This window comes from Notechis scutatus, chromosome 2 (genome assembly GCF_049901735.1).
Source record: "Notechis scutatus isolate UNSWTSFEM ecotype Mainland chromosome 2, rNotScu1.2, whole genome shotgun sequence".
Lineage (NCBI taxonomy): Eukaryota > Metazoa > Chordata > Lepidosauria > Squamata > Elapidae > Notechis > Notechis scutatus.
The window spans coordinates 10383874-10403736 of NC_142010.1; the positions used below are offsets into that span (position 1 = coordinate 10383874).

The following is a 19863-nucleotide window of genomic DNA, read 5'->3' on the forward strand; positions in this document are numbered from 1 at the left end:
TGTCCCAAAGGTGCTTTTTTTTTTTTTTTTTCAGGCGGGAACTGGACTTTCTTGTTTTCTTTGAAGACATTTCAAAGAAACCATTCAAAGGGTTCTTCCCCCCGCCTTTTTCCGCCCCCCCCCCGCCCCCCTGGCCCGCGAGGGGTTAAAACCGTCGAGTTTGGCGCCGGCCAGAAGGACCGGGAAGAAACTTGCGCGGCGGTTGGGTTCCTTCCTGTTCCTGGAGTGGGAGGAAAAAGGGGCGAGTTGCAAAGGGAGGGGGGGAGGGGAGGGGGGGAGAGAGAGAAAGAAAGAGAGAAAGAAAAAAAAAGGAAAAAAAAACACCCGAGGTTGGTGGGTTTTGCAGTCCCGGGTTTTTGCTTTCTCCCCTGTCCCGTTGCAAGACCCGGGTTTCGGTCCTGCTGCAGAGGTGAGTTTTGGAAGGGAGGGATGCAAAGTCGGGGCTAAGCCAAGCCCGCCCGATCTCTGTCCGGATCCCGATGGCGGTTCCGCGCGCGGCGGATTCGCTGCAGAGAAAAATCTTTCCCGCTTCTTGGCTTTGCAGCTCCCCCGCCTCCGCTTGCACGAAGCGGGGCTTCCGTCTGTCCGTCCACCCATAAGGAACAGGTCCTTACGCGGGTCGCAACAACCAGTCGATCAGAATTAGAGAGCTGGAGAGGGGGGGACCCTTGGAGGTCTTCTAGTCCAACCCCTTTGGCTCAAGCAGGAGAGCCCTACAGTACCCTTTCAGACGGCGGGGGGGGGCTGTCCAGCCTCTTCTTAAAAACCTCCCGTGAGGAAGCGGCAGCCAAAGGATGGAAGCACAAGCCGAGGGAAACGTTGGTCATACCCTTTGAGTCAGGCCAAGGAACAAGCCGAAGTCTGTCCACAAACGTGGCTTGGCTTGGCATGTTGGCCTCCTGAAAATGCCCCTCCCCCTTTTCAGTCAAACCCCCCCCCCCGTTTTGTTGCAAAGGGGGTGTCTGCAACTTCTTCCTTTTGTTTTTATCTATAGGTGATTCTCTGCTGGAGGCATAGAGTTACAGCAGGACACAGGGCTCCTGCACACCTGAGGAATATCACTCCTTCCTTCCTTCCTTTCCTTCTTTTCTTCCCCCTCCTCCTCTGATTTCTCCTTCCTTCCTTCCTTTCCTTCTTTTCTTCCTTCCTTCCTTCCTCTCCTTTTCTTCCTTCCCCCTCCTCTGATTTCCCTTCCTTCCTTCCTTCCTTCCTTCCTTCCTTCCTTCCTTCCTTCCTTCCTTCCTTCCTTCCCTTCCTTTCTTTCTTCCTTCCCTTCCCCTCTCCTCTGATTTCTCCTTCCTTCCTTCCTTCCTTCCTTCCTTCTTCCTTCCTTCCTTCCTTCCTTCCTTCCTTCTTTCCTGTAAGCGCCATTGAGGTCAATGGGCTTCTACTCTAGGTAGGTGGGACTAAGCTACAACACCTGGACAAGGACATAATTTTGACAAGCTTATATATATTTTAGCTCAGTAAAGCCTGCACTTCTATGGCATTAAATATCATTTGAGTTGAGCAGGTGTCAACAGGTACATCAAGGTGAGCGAGGTTTCGCGGTGCTACTGATGCCTCCTTAAGTCAAAAATGCATTTTCTTGGGTTTGAAAGGCCACTGTGCAAACTCAGGAACAAATGCAGCTGCTTAAAGAGGTACCAGTAGGTGCTTCCGATTTACAGCAGTATTTTTTCAAACTTGGCAACTGGCGGATATATGGACTTCCAACTCCCAGAATTCCTCCAGGCTATAAGTTCACATCTCTTAAAGTTGCCAAGCTTGAATAACACTTGCCTAGAGAAATCTGTAGCCCCCCCACTAAATTCTCAGCAACAGCCACGCTGACAGAAGAATTCTGGGAATCGAAGTCCAGAGTCTCAGAATTTCTATTAATGGCCATGCTACCTGGAGAATTCTGGGAACTGAATTCTGAATTATGCACTCCCAAAGTTCTCAGCTGTGATTGGAGAACTCTGGGATCCCTTGGCAGTGTCCAGTCAGCATGGCCACAGCTGAGACCTGTATGTATACTCCCATAATTCTCTGCAATAGCCACACTGCCTGGGGAATTCTGGGAAATGAAGTCTAGAGGGTACCCAGATTGGAGAAGGCAGTGTTGTGTTTCGCCGGCAGCCAGTGCACACAGCAGTGGAATTGGACAGTGAGGAAGAAAGGGGACCAGTCAGGGAGTTGGGAGAGGACACAGTTGAGGGTCCTGCGTCTAATGCAGAGATGGGGCCAGGACCATCTGGGCCTTTGGAGTCTTCAGAGTCTGGCAGCAGCGAGGCAGAGGAACAAGGGGAGCCTGTTCCCAGTGTGCGTGTGCACAGAGCTGCTAGAAGGCAAGAGCAGCTGAGACAAAAGGGGCAACTCAGGAGTAAGGCTAGGAAGTGATTGCCCCTCCCATAAGGGATAAAAGTCAGGCCAAGATGACGAAACCTTTGCAGGAAGCAAAGTAGTTCCATCAGTTCAGACTCATTCCTAAAGCTCTTTGTACTTTGGTTGGGTTTTTCTTGTACTTTGGTTGGTTTCTTTTCTAGTTCATTTGATACTTCTGTTTTTTGGCAGCAATTCACAGAGCTGAAAGGTGTGTACTTATCTTGGGGGGGACTTGTTTGAGATTAATTCCGGCTGGGAATGAAAACAATTCCCAGTGTTGCAATAAAATAGGTCTTGTTTTTAAAATAAATTTGCGGGCGATTACGGTCTACGAAGCCTGGGTCAGAACAGGCAATAATAGTTCTTCTGTCTCAGATCTTTTAAATAACGCAATGTAATGACCTTGATGTCCTTGTGGCAGGTAGATCTCTTGAGTGGCTGCGAGCCGACCAAGGTTGGACTTTTCTCACTTCAACCAAATTGGGACCCAAAGCCAGTAGATACAAAGAATTGAAAGGGAAGGAAGAAAACCGAGCTGAATCAAAGTCACTCTGGCCTGGAGGAACTTGAAATGGCCTCCAAGGAGGAAGAGGAAGACTTCATGAGCCCCCGGGATCAACAGGATCATCGTCCAGTGGAAAAGCAGGAGGAGAAAGCGGAAGGACAGAATGTGCCAAGTCCTGGAGATGTTTCTGAAGGAACTGGGATGAGCAACCACGTTAGCCTGCTGAAAAATGAAGGGAAAACATCACATGGGAAAGATGCCTCAGGAATGGAGGGAAGGTCTCCGTCTCAACCTGGGCATGCTCCGTTCCCAGCTTCCCAACGCTGGGACGATTTCTTCCTGACCTCCATTGAAAAGGCCGTCAACACCCACCCCGGAAAATGGATGTCCCAGCTCATCCCAGGCCTCGAAAACGAAGGAGGAGCATTTGAGGACAAGGAGGTTGGAGACTACGGGAAGGTGAAGGCGGCCATCTTGCGGGTGGACGCGATCAGCACCGAAGTCCAGCGGCAGCATTTCCGTCGGTTCTTATACCGAGAGGTCGATGGTCCCCGCGAGGCCTGCAGCCGCCTCTGGTTCTTGTGCCACCGATGGCTGAAGCCGGAGAGGCACACCAAGGAGCAGATACTGGAGCTGCTGATCCTGGAGCAGTTCCTGGCCATCCTGCCCCTTGAAATCCAAGGCTGGGTCAAAGATAGCTGTCCTGAGACCTGTGCCCAGGCAGTGACTCTGGCTGAAAACTTCCTCTTGAGCCAACAAGAAGTTGAGAGACCGACTCAGCAGGTAATAGATTTTTCAGTAGAATAGATTTGTTCTGCAGAAGAAGAATTAGAATAGAATAGAATTCTTTATTGGCCAAGTATGACTAGATACCCAAGGAATTGTCTGATGCATATGCTCTAGTGTACATAAAAAGAAAAGATACATTTATCAAGAATCATAAGATGGAATGGAATGGAGGGATGGAGGGAGGGAGTGGAGTGGAGGGAGTGGAGTGGGAGTAGAGTAGAGTAGAGTAGAGTAGAGTAGAATAGAATAGAATAGAATAGAATAGAATAGAATAGAATAGAATAGAATAGAATAGAATTCTTTATTGGCCAAGTGTGATTGGACACACAAGGAATTTTTTGGTGCAAATGCTCTCAGTGTACATAAAAGAAAAGATACATTCATCAAGAGTCAAGAATCATAAGGTACAACACTTAATAATAGTCATAGGGTACAAGAAGTAATCAAATCATACTAGGAAACAGACAATATAAATCCTAAGGATACAAGCGACAAAGTTACAGTCATACAATCACAAGTGGGAGGGGATGGGCGATAAGGAGTGATGAGAAGGTTAATAGTAATAGTAGTGCACACTTTGTAAATAGTTGGACAGTGTTGAGGGAAATTTTTGTTTAGCAGAGTGATGGCATTTGGGAAAAAACACCTTATGTCTAGTTGTTCTGGTGTGCAGCGCTCCGTAGCGTCGTTTTGAGGGAAGGAGTTGAAACAGTTTATGTCCAGGATGTGAGGGGTCCGTAAATATTTTCACAGCCCTCGGGGTTAAGCTTTGTGCAAAGCGTTCCAAGCTTAAAACATTTTGAAGGTTGAAACAGTTTGGGGTAGGATTCCTCCTTAAGGGGGTATCGAATCAGATCTGTTTCTCCCCTCTCCCCCCTCCCTCCCAATAGATTGCAATTGAATTGATCAACCTTACCTTCTGCACGCTGAAGTTTTTAACAGTTGTCCAGTTGTGTTTATCTGGATCTTCAGTCAATAAGAACAAGATTTGCAAATCTGTTGAATGGCGGTCGTTTAACAACATAAATGGTATTATGCGCAAGGAAAGAACTGCACCAGGGATTCCCCAACTTGTGGGCCCCGGCCCACTACGAGGCAGGCTGTGGCCTAATTGCCACCAGGCCACTTGAGTGGCTGGCCGGTATGGAGCATTGTGGGCAGTTGCCGCCCCACTCGCACAAACGTCTTGGCCACTCACATGCACATGCGGCTGCCCCTCCCGCTGTTGTGATTAGCCGGCAGCAGGTGCGGACGGCTGAGGAGAGCGAGGACTCAGATGAGGGTTCAGGACCATTAGGGAGTGGACTGCTGCCTTCAGAGATTGTGGGGGCTGGCAGTAGCGATGAGGAGGTTCCCGAGGAGCCTGTGCCAAGTGCGTGTGCGTGCAGGATTGCTAGGAGAAAAGAGCAGCGACAATAGCGCGGGTGACTCGGGAGTAAGGCTACAAGGTAATAGCCCCTCCTTCAAGACGATAAAAGGCAGCTGTGCAGCGAACGTTCTTTGTAGGAAGCAAAGACGTTTTGAAACTCAGCCTCGTGGACATTACAGTTGGTATTTGAAGACTCTTTGTGTTGCAAACTATTTCTTATCTATTGGTTTTTGGCAGCCTTGCAAAAACTTGGCAAGGCTCCTTCTTGTCGGAGCTAATTAGTCGGAAGAGCCTTTTTTCCTGTGAAGAAACAGAATTCATCGATGAAACATTAAAAGGTTGTGCTGCTGCCTTTGTCTTGTGTTTGCTCTCTTGGAAACAGGTTTGGGTCAGAACACCCGCAAACTCATCCCCATTTTTCCCCCCTCCCCCTGCTCCGGGCCGCCAACCCGGAAAGGTTGGGGAACTCTGCCCGATACGGAGGGCAGAGGAAGAAAGCAAGTTCCTGCCCCTCATTTAACGGATCTTGTAATAACTGAGAAGGTCAAAAAATTAAGGTAAAACTCATCATTCCGTAATCCTGAAGAGGGAATCCAAGAAACTTAAACTTGTCCTCTGTTTATCTAACCTGCTGAGTACCGGCAGTCCTTGACTTATTCATTTAATGACCATTCAAAGTTACAACAGCACTCAAAAAAAGTGACTTACCTTGGCCACGTGCTTACAATCGTCCCAGTGTCCCCGTAGTCATACGACTGTGATTCGGGCACTTGTCCACTGGCCGGCATTTGGAAAGGTTGCATCATCCCCTGGTCATGTGGTCGCCGTTTGGGGCCTTCCCAGCCAATTTCCAACGAAGTCCATGGGGAAGCCAGCAATTGGAAAGGTTGCCAAGCATAATCACCTGGTGTCTTGTTCAGCAGCCATGGTGATTCGCTTAAACGACTGTGGTAAAAAGGTCATAAAATTGGGCGCACGTTGCCTCGCTTAACAACTGTATGTCTTAACAATATATTTCTGGTCCCAGTGGTAGTCATGTGTCAAGGACTACTTATTTCTCTAGATCAGTGGTTTTTTTTTTAAGATTGGCAACATTAAGACCTGGACTTCAACTCCCAGAATTCCCCAGCCAGCCTGTTGGCTGAGGAATTCTGGTGTCAGCGTTCCAAGCAACAACCTCCAAAACGGGTCAGCCAACCTTTTGGACCTCAGGGACCACCAAACTTATAATTTTAAATCCTGCGGACTAGAGACCCTGGGAAAATCTCCCCAGAAAGTCTGCAGGAAAATCCCCCACCCCGTTGTCCTACCGATCGATCATTCTTTATTTGGGATCGCAGGATACTGTCTCCAGCTCCGTTCTCGGGGAGACAGAGAGAGACTTTTGGCTTCATGCAAGGAAAACAGCAGCAGCAGCAGCAGAAGTCTTTCTTTCTCTTTCCCCAAACTCTTCCAGAAATGAGTCTTTGTGAGATTTGTCGCACCGGCGCAGCCTCTTGGAGCAGGATGCCTTACAGAGTCCCAAAGACTCATTTTTGGCAGAGTTTGGGGGAGAGAAAGAAAGACTTTTGCTGTTTTCCTTGCATGCAGCCAAAAGCAGAAGAAAGAAGCGGAAAAAAGCAGTCAGGAGAGGCACCTGGGGCGAATGGGGCAAGTCCCCCCTCTCCTCCCTTTCCCCCCTCCCCTCACTACCTCATGTTCTCAATGCAAGTGACGCAAGCCTTGTGTTCCAGCGAGCCATGTGGGCGATGCAGCCTTGTGTTCCCGCGCAGCCAGGATTAATTGCTTTGGGGGTGACATTTCTCTGCGGACCACCAAAATTTTCTCGCGGGCCACCAGTGGTCCCCAGCCCACTGGTTGGCAACCACTGCTCCAAAACAGACAACTCTTGAGACAATCATCTTCTCAAAGTTCCATTTTATTAGAGGTGTCATATTGGCACATCTGGGAAAACCCGAATCTGAAAGTTCCAGGTGTTCCCTTCTCAAAAGAAAAATCAAAGATCCATCCCTTGCCTTCATCAGTCTGTTCTGACCCAAACCTCGTTCCAAGGAAACAAACACCAAACGAAAGTAACAGCCAAACCTTTTAATGATTCTTTACGAATTCCGTTCCTTCACGGTTAGGCTGTTTCCGACTAATTGTCTCTGATAAGAACGAGCCTTGCCAAGGTTGTGCAAGGCTGCCAAGAACACTAGACAAAGTTGCCAAGAAATATTTCAAACACCAAGAGTCTCCAAACACAAACTAAGATATTCCGAACATCCGCAAGGCTTGAGTGCAAAAACTTCTTTGCTTCCTGCAAAGAACTCCGGTTTCTCAGCTGGCTTTTACCTCTTAAGGGAGGGGCCATTACCTTGCAGCCTTACTCCTGAGTCGCCCGTGCTGCAGCAGCTGCTCTTTCCTTGCAGCAGCCCTGCGCGCACTGGGCACAGGCTCCTCTGGGTCCTCTTCATCACTGCTGCCAGCCTCCACAATCTCCAAAGGCAGCATTCCACTCCCTGACGGTCCTGTCCCCATGCCTGCATCACACGCAGGCCCCTCATCCGAGTCCTCGCTCTCTGAGACCTCAGCTGTCTGTACCTGCCTCCTGCAAACCACAACACAGTCCATCCCATGGCCCAATCATGTCTTCGTCCCATCTGGAGTCTATCCCCAGTCACTCCCCTCCAGGTGCAGGGTGAAAAGTCCTTGACTCTCCAAGAAAGAATGTTGTTATGGCTAATCATCCACTGCTCTTTTTTTTAAAAAAAACAAAAACCTCCCAAATTTCCAGGCACTAAAAGTGGCGGCCTAGAAGCTCCAAAAGAAAAATGGCTTCCCAAGCTGACATCTGGGAGTTGAAGTCCGCCTATCTTAAACATTGCCAAGTTGGAGAAATACCGCTCTCGATGATTTTTAAGTCAAGGGGGGAAAAAATGTAATCTATCACAATTATGGAACTCTTCCAGTCTGTTCTTCTCATCCTTGAATGGGCTTTTCCCTGCTTTTCCAGGTGCCTGAGTCACTTGAGGAGACGGGAGCGAGCTCCCCAAAGGCCAGTGACCAAACCTTGTCAGACACTGTGCCGAGCCCACTGTGTTTGGAGGTTAAACAGGAGCAGCCTCTGGAGGACTCATCTTTAGGTGAGACTGTTGTAATGACGAGGCAGTCGAGTTGTTTGATCATGATCAACTGAATCATGACGATCTTTATTGGAGTCTAGTCTTGCATTTATACACATTTTTAATTATCCTCCACCACTGGTTAACTTTGGTTACTGCTTAACTTTGGTTACTGTTTAGTACAGTAATCCATACAATTAATTATCTCTAGTTAAAGTCTAACATATGTTTACTTCCTCTCTCTAATCCTCCTTTAGATTAGTGACTTTGTTTGCCTGAGTTGTATTTGCTTGGAAACATTCTTTAATCTGAGGTTTGCCATCCGAGATTGGAACATTCCTGCAATTACAACTCTACATGAGACACAACTCATGTGACATTCAAAGTTTCTGCGAAGTGCATCGCTTTATCTCGGAACCTCCTGGTAAGAGATTCTCCTGCATCCAAATTCCATTTTATTCATTGAGGCTGGGAATATCTTCCTCTTGAGCCTGGAGAACTCATGCCAATTAACAATAGTCCAATTCAATTAAAGGTGAGCTTTGGGAGTAAGCAAAGGCCTCACAAGGCAGAAAGGAAATAGAGTAAGCCGAAGAATTCTAGACAGACCCAAAGATGCTTTTTTTTTTCAAAGAGACAACTGGACATCGCCAAGGTCTTGTTGTTTCATCAGGGTAAGGAAGGTACTTAGGGACGATTCATATCCTGGTCAGTGTCTTCTCACTTTTACCATCGGGCGGAAGATACAGAAGTATAGCCAGCCAGACAAACAGGTTTAAAAACAGCTTTTATCCATGGGCTGTCAGACTCGTAAATACAACTACAGTCTGTCAGCTGGCGCTCCATTCAAAATCCAAGAAAGAAATACTTAGACTCTTTTAATTAGAGAAAAGATGTCTTTTACTGGAAATGAAGTGGTAGCAACACGAAGATTCTGAATCTCAGGAAATAGGCGCGTAAATCACATATACAAAGTGATGGAAACGTTCCCACCCCCAATAGTTCAAATGAGTCTTCCAATTAAAAGTTGTGAATATCATCATGTGGACATCTTCAGGTGGTGATGAGGCTTCTGTCCGTTGACCTTGGCATACTTTGATAAAGGTTTGCAGCTGCGCAGAGGAGAGAAAGCTAAGCAAGGAATAGAAACCTAAGCAAGAATGCACTCTCCCCCCTCCTCATTTTATACAATGCTAGTTTATACCACTTCCAGCTCTCTTCCCAACTTGTCCCCCCCTCCTCCCCCCGTTACTTATGGCAGCCGAAAGATGCAAAGCAATAGTAGAAGATCTTGAAGGCTGACACAGTCACTTCATGCATACATATACGTATGACTGGTTTCTCCCTGATTACTTGTATACCATTTTCCATATTATTTATGTTGTATGATATTTGTGTTACGGATAGCAGGAGCAAAATCAATTTTGTTGTATATATGTACAATGACAATAAAGGTTGTTGTTGTTGTTGTTATTATTATTATTATTATTAGTATTATTATTTCTGGTTTTTCTTTGAAGACCTTTCACTTCTCAGCCAAGAAGCTTCTTTAGCTCTGACTAAATGGTGGGGAATGGGAGGATTTCTACTCCATGCAGGACAGCTGGTTATTTGCATCCTTTTAGAGAGTTGTCGAGGCCACCTGGAGGTTTATCTGTGTCCTCAGGGTCCCCTGAGTGGTGCAAATGGCTGGGGAGCCTTCTTGGAACTGTTGAGAGGACTGTGTTGTAGACTGGAGACAGATGATGTCGTATCCCTCCCACTCTTAAACAAACACATCAGCACTAGATTCAGCAGTCCATCTGCATTTAAAAGACAAAGGCACTCTTTTGAAGACAACAAAGTCCATATTTAGGACAGAGAGGACCACTGGTTTGAAAGAGGGGTCAAAGAGGCCATCTATGTCAAAACAGAACAACCCTTTCTCAATAGAGGGGTTGGGATGCGACATCATCTATCTCCACTCTACAACACAGTCCTTTCAATAGTTCCAAGAAGCCTCCACAGCCATTTGCACCACTCAGGGGACCCTGAGGACACAGATAAACCTCCAGGCGACCTCAACGACAGGCTAAAAAGAATGCAAATGACCAGCCGTCTCCAAGGAGTATACATCCTTCCATTCCCCACCATCCAGTCAGAGCTGAAGAAGCTTCTTGGATGAGAAGTGAAAGGCCTTCAAAGAAAAACCAGAAAGTCCAGTTGTCTCCTGAAAAAAAAGCACCTTTGGGATAACCTGGAGGACGGAGAATCTCCCTAGACAATTCTAGACGGAGTTCTCATTGGAGGCACAAAGGACCGGGTTCAAATTATCCTACTCCGGACACGGGATATGAAGGCCTCGCTCTGTTCAGAAACCCCCTAAGCCTGGGAAGGTGGAAGGGAAGAGAAGAGGGGGATGACCAGCACCAAGCAGGATGGGCTCGGTTGCAGTGGTGACCAGGGAACCATCGGAAGAGCCTGAAGGATCAGGTTGAGCGAGAAGATCATGGAGGGAATCCTTCTGCGTGATTGTTGTCGACACCAACCTGATGGCCCATAATTAGCCAACCATAATTGCAAGAAAAGTGTCTCCCTAAAAAAAAAAAAAGAGGTTTAATGTTGATGTCAACTCATAAAATATTTCTATGGTCTTTTTAGACTTGCCAACAGAAAGGGACGGGGGAGAACAGTGCAGCAGCTTGCATTCCATAAATGTTTTCAAATATCGTAACTTAGTGACTGAAGTTTCTGCCGCACAAAATTCTAATTGGAGAACACGATAGATGACCCTGGGCTATGAATGTGTCCCATTGGAGAATATGAATTACGATACGCCCAGGAGGTGGGGGAAAACCACGGTCAAGGGTGATAATTAATGATGTGCCTCAGAGTCAGCTACACCCAGGCAGTGTTGGAGATGTTAACTCCCAATAAATCCTTTTGAAGTTTTGGAAGTTTGGCTCGAGACTCATGATTTAAATGGGGTAACTGCCGGAATCCTGACAGTTGACATCATCATCATCATCATTTATTATTATTATTATTATTATTATTATTATTATTATTATTATTATTATTATTATTATTCACATTGTCAATGATAACTGGTGTCACCATCACCCTTGTAATTGAACGCATCCCTTTCGCTGCCAGTCCCCCCTCTCCCGCCCTCCCTTTTCTTCTCTTTCCTTCCACCTTTCCCAGAATTACTGCTGGGGAATCAATCCATCCATCTTAGAAGACCTATGGACCAAATCGCTGGAGATGGAGGCTCAGATTATTCTACGAACTGAAAGGATGTTTGGCAGTTTTGAAATGATTTTAACAATGATATATGATTTTGCTGACTTGATTCAGGGAGCCCCGGTGGGGCAGTGGTTAGAATGCAGGATTGCAGGAGTTTGATCCTGACCGGCTCAAGGTTGACTCAGCTTTCCCTCCTTCCGAGGTCGGTGAAATGAGCCAGATTGTTGAGGGTGATAGGCTGACATGGTAAACAGTTCAGAGCAGAGGTCTCCAAACGTGGCCATTTTAAGACTTGCGGACTTCAACTCCCAGAATTCTCCAGCCAGCATAGCTGGCTGGAGAATTCTGGGAGTTGAAGTCCGCAAGTCTTAAAATGGCCACATTTGGGGACCCCTGGCTCAGAATGTGCTGTAAAGCACTATGAGGTATTAATGCAAGTGCTGTTGCTATTTCTTCATTTGCCCCTTTGATTTTAAAGAACACACCTCTAAACAAACCCAGAACCATTTTAGACTAACGTTGTCCCCATTCGTTTCGGTTTCTTTTAGATGATCGCTGCACAAGTAAAAATGACGCTGAGATTCCCCAGCTGGCAAAGAGTGAAGCAGAGCTGCTGCCCAGGTCATCTGAGGGAAGCACCACGGACTCCGTCCCAATTTCAGATCAGCAAGGAGCCATCTCTGAAAGCCAGCCAAAGCCAGAGCACGCTGGCTTGAGAAAACCTCCAAGGAAGAGGGTTCAAAACTCCATTTCTTTGGTGGAGGGTTACCAAAATCTCGGCGTCACCCCGACAGAAAAGAAAGACAACGCCGACGAACCGGCTGTCAAGATCATTCTATGCAAAGAAACTTTCAGCCAGGGTTCCGACCACACCAGGGGGAAAGTCCACAAATGCTCGGTGTGCGGAAAGTGTTTCAGCCTTCGTTCGCGCCTGATCGTCCACGAGAGAACCCACACGGGTGAGAAACCTTACACATGTTCGGAGTGTGGGCGAAGCTTCAGCGTCAGCTCCAGCCTCATCGCCCACCGGAGAACCCACACAGGCGAGAAGCCCTACAAGTGTTCCCATTGTGCGAAGAGTTTCAGCGTGAAGTCCGGCCTGATCGCTCACGAGCGGACGCACACGGGAGAGAAACCCTACAAATGTCTGTACTGCAGCAAAAGTTTCCGCCGCAATTCGGGCCTCGTGAGCCACCAGCGAATCCACACAGGAGATAAGCCGTACCAGTGCTCGGTGTGCGAGAAAAGCTTCAGCGACATCTCCAACCTCATTACCCATCACCGGATCCACACGGGAGAGAAACCTTACAAGTGCTTGGAGTGCGGGAAAAGCTTCAGCCAGAGCTCGTACCTCAACAGCCACCAGAGAATCCACACGGGGGAAAAGCCATACGAGTGCACCGAGTGCGGGAAGACTTTCAGCGTCAGCTCCCGTCTCCGGAAGCACCAAAGGAGCCACACCGGAGAAAGACCTTTTGTCTGCTTGGATTGTGGGAAAACGTTCAGCGAGAGCTCCGATCTCCTGGCCCATGAGAGGGCGCACACAGGCGAGAAACCCTTTCGCTGCTCCTTTTGCGGGAAGAGTTTTCTCCGCAGCTCTGAGGTGGTGAGCCATGAGAGAATCCACACAGGTGAGAAACCGTACCAGTGCGGGGAGTGTGGGAAAAGCTTTAGTGTCAGCTCGCGCCTCAGCGCGCACCGGAGGATTCACACGGGGGAAAAGCCATTCCAGTGCATGGTGTGCGAGAGAAGCTTCAGTTACAAATCCCACCTCATTACTCACCAGAGAATCCATACCGGGGAGAAACCGTTCCAGTGCTCTGTCTGCGGGAAAAGTTTCCGGGGCAGTTCCAGCTTGGTGGCACACGAGAGGACTCACACCGGAGAGAAGCCGTACCGGTGTCTGGATTGTGGGAAAAGCTTTACTCAGAGCTCAAACCTCATTAGTCATCAGCGAATCCACACAGAAGGGAATTCCTGAGATCTCCCTCAGATCTCTGTGGATTCTCAGTGGGATCTTCCTTTTCTGAGGGAGACATTGGTTCTTCGGTATTTCGCCGGCAGTTCCACCTCTTCACTGGAAGGGGTACATTTTCAGCAATTTTGCACAAACAAAAGGTTTCCTTTCTGAACACTGATGTTACAACAAACTGGCAGGGGTGTGTGGGTGTCCACCAATCTATCCAGACCAAAATACAGGAGATTTGGGGAGATGCTGATGGTGCGATGCCTGGAAAAGGTGATCAAAGGGGTAGACAGATTGTCACACCTTCTGTCCACTTTGGATCTGCCATGCAGGGCTGAGGGAATTTTTTTCTCTTTTTCCAGAAAGAGAGAATCTGCCAGGTGTGGAATAGAATGAAAACGTCTACGGTAAAGAAGGACATCCATTTTACTTATTTTATTTTTTTTGAGATCTAAGATCCGCTTTTTATAGTTGGAGAACCTATAAGAACTAGATGAGGAAATTCCGCTTGGGAGGAAGAAATTCTAGTTTATGGGAAGCAAAATGGCAGCCACGCTCGTGTTCTCAAAACAAAATAGAAGTCCTTCTTTACAAGTGGAGGTTTCCAGGGCTGTCATATTTTCCAAGGAGAAGAAATATTAAAAGGAGCGGGTATACACAGGTTCATCATCTTAAGACTTAATAACTAAATTTAATTACAGAATTATTCGGGGTTCTATTCCCCCCCACACACACATTCCCCCGTTTCCCCCCGCCCTCCAAAAAATTAAGGGCTTCGATTTTAGAAAATTTAGAAATATTGATTTGGCTGACTTACAGACCTGTCTGTAGCTCTGGTTCTTCAGAGAAAAGGATGAAGAGGAACTGGAGGTATTTCAGGAATGTCCCGAAGGTGTTTTTTTTTTTTTTTCCAAGAGGCAATTGGACTTTCTGGGTTTTTTTTGAAAGACGTTTCGCTTCTCATCCGAGAAGCTTCTTCAGCTCTGACTGGATGGTGGGGAATGGACGTCAGAGCTGAAGAAGGTTCTTGGATGAGAAGCGAAATGTCTTCGAAAGAAAAACCAGAAAGTCCAGTTGCCTCTTGAAAATAAAGCACCTTTGGGACAACCATAACCTTGGGGTGACTGAGAATCTCCATAGATTTTTCCCGAAATGGTTTCTACTAAGAAAGAGAAGGTTTCTATGACTAACAGACCCAAAGATTCAAGCTCTTTACATTTGACCGTGGTCAGTAGTAGGGACTGGAGCCTGTTATATGATTGAGCGCATTGGCATACAGGCAGGGGTGGGAGTCAAAAATCCCAGCAACTGGTTCTCTGCCCGGTGGGTATGGCTAAGGTGGGTGAGGCCTACCAGATCTTCCTGTTTTCGGCTTCTGGTGAGTCTCTAGAGCTCGGGGGTGGCCATTTTCACTCTCCCAAGGGTCCAGAGGCCTCCCCCAGGCCTCCGGGAGGGCGAAAACAGCCACCCCGGCCTCTGGAGGCCCCCCGGAAGCCGGAAACAGGCCCATTTCCAGATCCCAGAAGGCCCGTTTTTTTCTACCTCCCAGAGCCTCCACGCCGACCCTGCACTTATCCCCATCGAAAACGGGCCACTTGCTGGAGGGGAGGGGCCAGCCGGTCGTTTGAAACACCGGTTTGGTGAACCAGCTGTAACTTTTAACATCTGGTTCGCCCAAACCAGTCTGAACTGGTTGAATCCCACCCCTACATACAGGTAGTCCTTGACTTACGGCCACAATTGGGACCAGAATTCCCGTTGCTAAGCGAGACCACCGCTAAGTGTACCGTAGCTGATTTTATGACCCTCTTTTTTTTTTTGGCTCGGGTTGTTTAAGCAAAATCACTGCAGTTGTTAAAAGCGAATCAAATGGTCCTTAAGCGAGTCTGGCTTCCTCCATTGACTTTGCTAAGAAAGTAAAGAAAGGCCGTCACGTGATCCTGGGATGCTGCAACCATCATAAATACATGCTGGTCACTAAGTGCCTGAACTTGGACCATGTGGATGTGGGAATGCTGCCTGAGTTACATTTGGTCCTCAAGTTACAACAGGTTCGCTTAGTGACCGTTCAAAGTTACAACGGCCCTGAAAAAAAGGCACTTATGGCCATTTTTCACTCTTATGACCATTGTCGCATGATCTCCATTGGGATGCTTGACAATTGACGCCTATTTATGATGGTCGCAGCGTCCTGGGGGATCATGCGATCCCCTTTTGCGATCTCCTGACAAGCCAAGTCCACAGGGAAGCCAGATTCACTTAACAACCGTGTCACTAATTGAACGTTAAGCGGTTCGCTTCATGGCTGCGGCAAAAAAACTCGTAAAATACGCCAAGTCTCCCTTTAACAAACGTCTCCCTTAGCAACATGCATTTGGGGGGGTGGGGCTCAATGGCTGCCGTTAAGTCGAGGACTACCTGCGTAAGAGTGAGGACCAGTCATAAATCACTTCAATGCCATTGCAACTTGGGACCGTCACTCAATGAGTGGGTTGTAAGTCAAAGACTGTCAGTATAATCAAATGCGGTCTGTTTTATGAGGATGATGTGAGTGCAGTTAGACCACAAACTTCTGTGGTGAAGTGAGAAATTAGTTAAGCGAGTTTTGCCCCATTTTACGAACTTTCTCGCCTCAGTTGTTAAGTGAATCCCTGCAGTTGATTCGTTAGTAACCTGGTTGTTAAGTGAATCCCAGTTTCCCCATTGACTCCAAAGGTCGCAAAAGAGGCCTGGGACCAGTGGTGGTATGCTACCGGTTTGGCCCGGTTCAGCCAAACTGGTAGTAAAAAAAAAAGCCGACAATCAGCTGAGACGAGGGGAAAAAATCCTGAGAGGAAAAAGGAGAGAAAAGTGCAGGATCGGCCTTCCCACCTGTTCCTGCGCTTTTTTCTTCTTTATCCTTTCAGCTGATTGGCACTGCAGGCCTCAGCTGGTGTGAGGAAAGCTGCGCCTGTGGGTTAGGCAAAGCACGCCCACCAAACTGGTGGTAAAACAATTTGAATCTCGTCACTGCCTGGGACACAGCCACCGTCGTATATATGAGCCAGTGGCCAAGCATCTGAATGTTCATCACGTAATCATGGGGGGGGAGTGTTGCTGCAAAGGTCATAACTGTGAAAAAGGTCCCTTTTTTCAGGGCCGTTGTTACTTTGAATGGTCCCTGTTGAGGTAATTCCCCGTTAGGAGAATGAGCGCATACAGGGAGACGTATGAAGAGTAGTGTAGGAATAATACACGCAGAGCACACAGATACACTGTACAGTAAATGTAGGTTTTTACTTCCAGAAAGGTTTAAGCAAAGTCCAAAATAAGCAATCCAAAGTCATTCACAGGTAAAATCAGTCAGTTTTCAATCCAGGGATAATCCAAATATCAAAGTCCAGTGTCAAAAAACAGCTCAGTATCAGACTTACATTAAATCCAGGAATATCAGTCAATTAGAAGAAATGGAGGAACGGTAATACTTTCCAACAGAAGGAAACAGAGACTGAGGCATACTCTCTTCTGAGATTAAGACTGAGGCATACTCTCTTCTGAGATTAAGACTAAGACTAAAACAACCCCGGTTTCTGGCTCCATCTTATGGCCGTTTGAGTAACCACACCCAATTGCAGTTTTTAGCATGCTCTTAAAGAGACAGTATTAAAATGTCTATCCTGGTTTATATATTTCTAACCCAAATACCTGTTAGGTTATTTTCATTCCTAACAGTCCCTAAATGAACTGTTGTAAGTTGAGGACTACCAGAATTGTTTGGGGGTTTTTTGGGTTTGGTCATAAAGGCAGTATCTGAGTTACTGCTATTTAACTAGGGTTTGATAATACGTTGGCCCTGAAAAATGGGAGTTACAACCAGTCCACAAAGTTATGACCGCCCCACATGTGGGCGTGTGACCACAATTTGGATGGTATTGGCAGTTGACTCACATTTCCAACCGCTGCAGTGTCTCGCCGTCACACGATCGCACTTGCCAACCAATTGTGTCGGCTTCCAACAAGCAAAGTCAAGAGGATTTGCTTAACAATTGTCGGCGATTAGCTTGATGAATGTTGAAAAAAAAAAAAAAAGGTCGTAAAATCGGGTGCATTCATGCCTCACTTAATGACTGCTCCAGTCCCAATATTGGTCATAAGTGCAGGAATAGATAACTGTAATGACCCGGGGCATGGCACAAAGGCAACACAGTCAAATAAGTAAGAAGAGTCCCTCTAATACCTCCAACTTTGCCCCCAAAGTCCAGGGTACCTTCGGCTGGAGAAAAAGCTCTCTCAAAAACAGTCATTAAATGGAGGAAATTCAGTCAGAACACAAAGTACATACAAACTGACTAAAAATCCACACAAACCACACTGCAGTAATTAACTACAGGGCAGGAGAAGGAATTGCAGGCTTGAAAGGCCAGCAAAACACACACAGTTGGGAAGACGCCAGGAACCCTGATAATGAAGGGAATCAGGGCCCTTTCCTCCCCCCATAAGCCACGCAACTCATGTTGCTCCCTTCACCATTCCTCCCTACATGCCCTAGGATGAAGAGGGGGTGGGCCTGGATCTTCCTCCAAATTCCCCCTCTGCCCTGTTCTGCCCAGCCGGGCTGTGCCCTCCCCTAGTTTCTTCCACAGCCAATGGAGCCACACTCCCACTCCCTGTCAGCTGTTCAGCCTCCTCCTCCGAATCAGATTCCGACAGTGGCATGACATAGGTGGTTCAAGCTTGGCATGTTGGCCTACCTACACATCTGCAGAAGCTCTGTTCTTCTCTGATCGGAGTCACAACATATTGTTGAGCCACAACAGGGGTTGGTTTTTGTTTTTTTCTTGGCCCATTGTAGAAAACCAGCCAGTTGCAGGTAGTCCTCAACGTATAGCAGTTCATTTAGTGATCGTTTGAAGTTACAACACCACTGAAAAAAAGCGACTTATGACTGTTTCTTCACACGACCGTTGTATTATATATACCCATGGTCATACAATCAAAATTCAGATGCTTGGCAATTTGAATTTTATCTCACTTGTATTATGACCCCCGCGGTGTCTGGAGGGGTCACCTTCTGATAAGGAAAGGAGAAGCTAAATTCATTTTTAACAACCATGTTACTCGCTGAACTGCAGTGATTCGCTGAACAACTGTGGCAAGAAGGGTCATAAAGTGGGACAAATCTCACTTAACAACTGTCTCACTTACCAACGGGCATTTTGGGTTCAGTTGTGGTCAGGCTGCAGCATAACATGAAGCTACTAACTTCCAGTGTTTTCCCACTGAACAGTTCCAATCTCTGCTGGGCGTTTGGGTAAAAATAAGAAATCATATTTTTAATGTTCAGACCAAGGAGCAAATCTTAGGTACTTTGAAAAAGAAAAAGAAAAAACAGAGGAAGAAGAAAGTCTTGGTTCAAAAAAAAAAAAATCCTTACAGATTCTAGAGACATGGTCTAAAAGTGAGATATTCAGTTACGTTCCATGTGCAGCTTGGAAGTCCAGTTTGATTTGATTTCTCCCAACTAGGAAGCGCAGGGAGACATTTCTGCTCTTCCAATTAAGCTACTCTTAATTTTGGAAGTAGTAACCGCCCCTATTAAAAGAGAGGGATCTGGCTCTGTCTGGTTAAAAGGTCTCCAAAATAAAAATGTCGTTCACAGTTCCATCTACTTTATGCTGCTTGTAGTTTTTGACACATAACCTTTTCATTTGTGAAGTATGTTTCTGTTCTTCCGGGGAGGAAAAAAAACAGTGTCAGAAACATGATTTTTGGTCACCACACTATAACAAAGATGTAACAGATAATCAGAGTTGGAAGGGACCTTGTAGGTCATCTAGTCCAACCCCCCCCCAAAAGCAGGAGACCCTACACCATTTCTGAAAGATGGCTGTCCAATCTCTTCTTGAAAGTCTCAAGTAATGAAGCTCCCACAACTTCTGAAGGCAAAGCTGTTCCATTGGTTGATTGTTCAGAAAGTTTCTCCTTATTTCCAGGTTAAATCTCTCCTTGTTCTGTTTCCATCCATTATTCCTGTTGAGACTAAAACAAGTGCAGGAAAGAGCAACCAGGATGATGAGGGGACTGGAGGCTAAAATATACAATGAACGATTGCAGGAACTGGGCCTGGCTAGTCTATTGAAGAGAAAGGCCAGGGGAGACAGGATAGCAGTCTTCCAATATTTGAGGGGCTGCCACAGAGAGGAAGGGGTTAACCTGTTTTCCAAAGCACTTGAAGGCCAGACAAGGAATAATGGATGGAAACTGATCAATGAGAGATTCAACCTAGAAATAAGATTTTTTTTCTGACAGATCAATCAACCAATGGAACAGAAGTCGCCTTCAGAAGTTGTGGGAGCTTTATCACTGGAAGCTTTCAAGAAGAGACTGGACTGCCATCTGTCAGAAATGGTGTAGGGTCTACTGCTTGGGCAGGGGGTGGGGGGTTGGACTAGATGACCTACAAGGTCCCTTCCAACTCTGATGATCTGTTATCTGTATTAAATCCTTAACCAAAGAATGAAGTGCTGGTTGAAGAGGAGAAAGTACGTGGAACCTG

The 19863-nt window shown here is 46.8% G+C and overlaps 1 protein-coding gene across 3 annotated transcripts; it reads left to right on the forward strand.

The window, feature by feature from the left end:
* The first annotated feature begins 211 nt into the window (after positions 1 to 211).
* LOC113424440 (uncharacterized) lies at positions 212 to 18975 on the forward strand. 3 transcript variants are annotated; one of them, XM_026686130.2, is made up of 5 exons: positions 212 to 409; positions 995 to 1396; positions 2789 to 3655; positions 8026 to 8155; positions 11911 to 18975. In XM_026686130.2, the coding sequence occupies exons 3-5, from the start codon at positions 2939 to 2941 to the stop codon at positions 13341 to 13343; spliced, it is 2280 nt and encodes a 759-aa protein (XP_026541915.2). In that variant the 5' UTR covers positions 212 to 409; positions 995 to 1396; positions 2789 to 2938; the 3' UTR covers positions 13344 to 18975. The 3 variants fall into 3 exon arrangements, with proteins under 3 accessions (XP_026541915.2, XP_087809084.1, XP_087809083.1); XM_087952957.1 differs by having other exon boundaries at positions 278 to 409; positions 2793 to 3655; XM_087952958.1 differs by lacking the exon at positions 995 to 1396 and having other exon boundaries at positions 255 to 409.
* Positions 18976 to 19863: the final 888 nt, after the last annotated feature.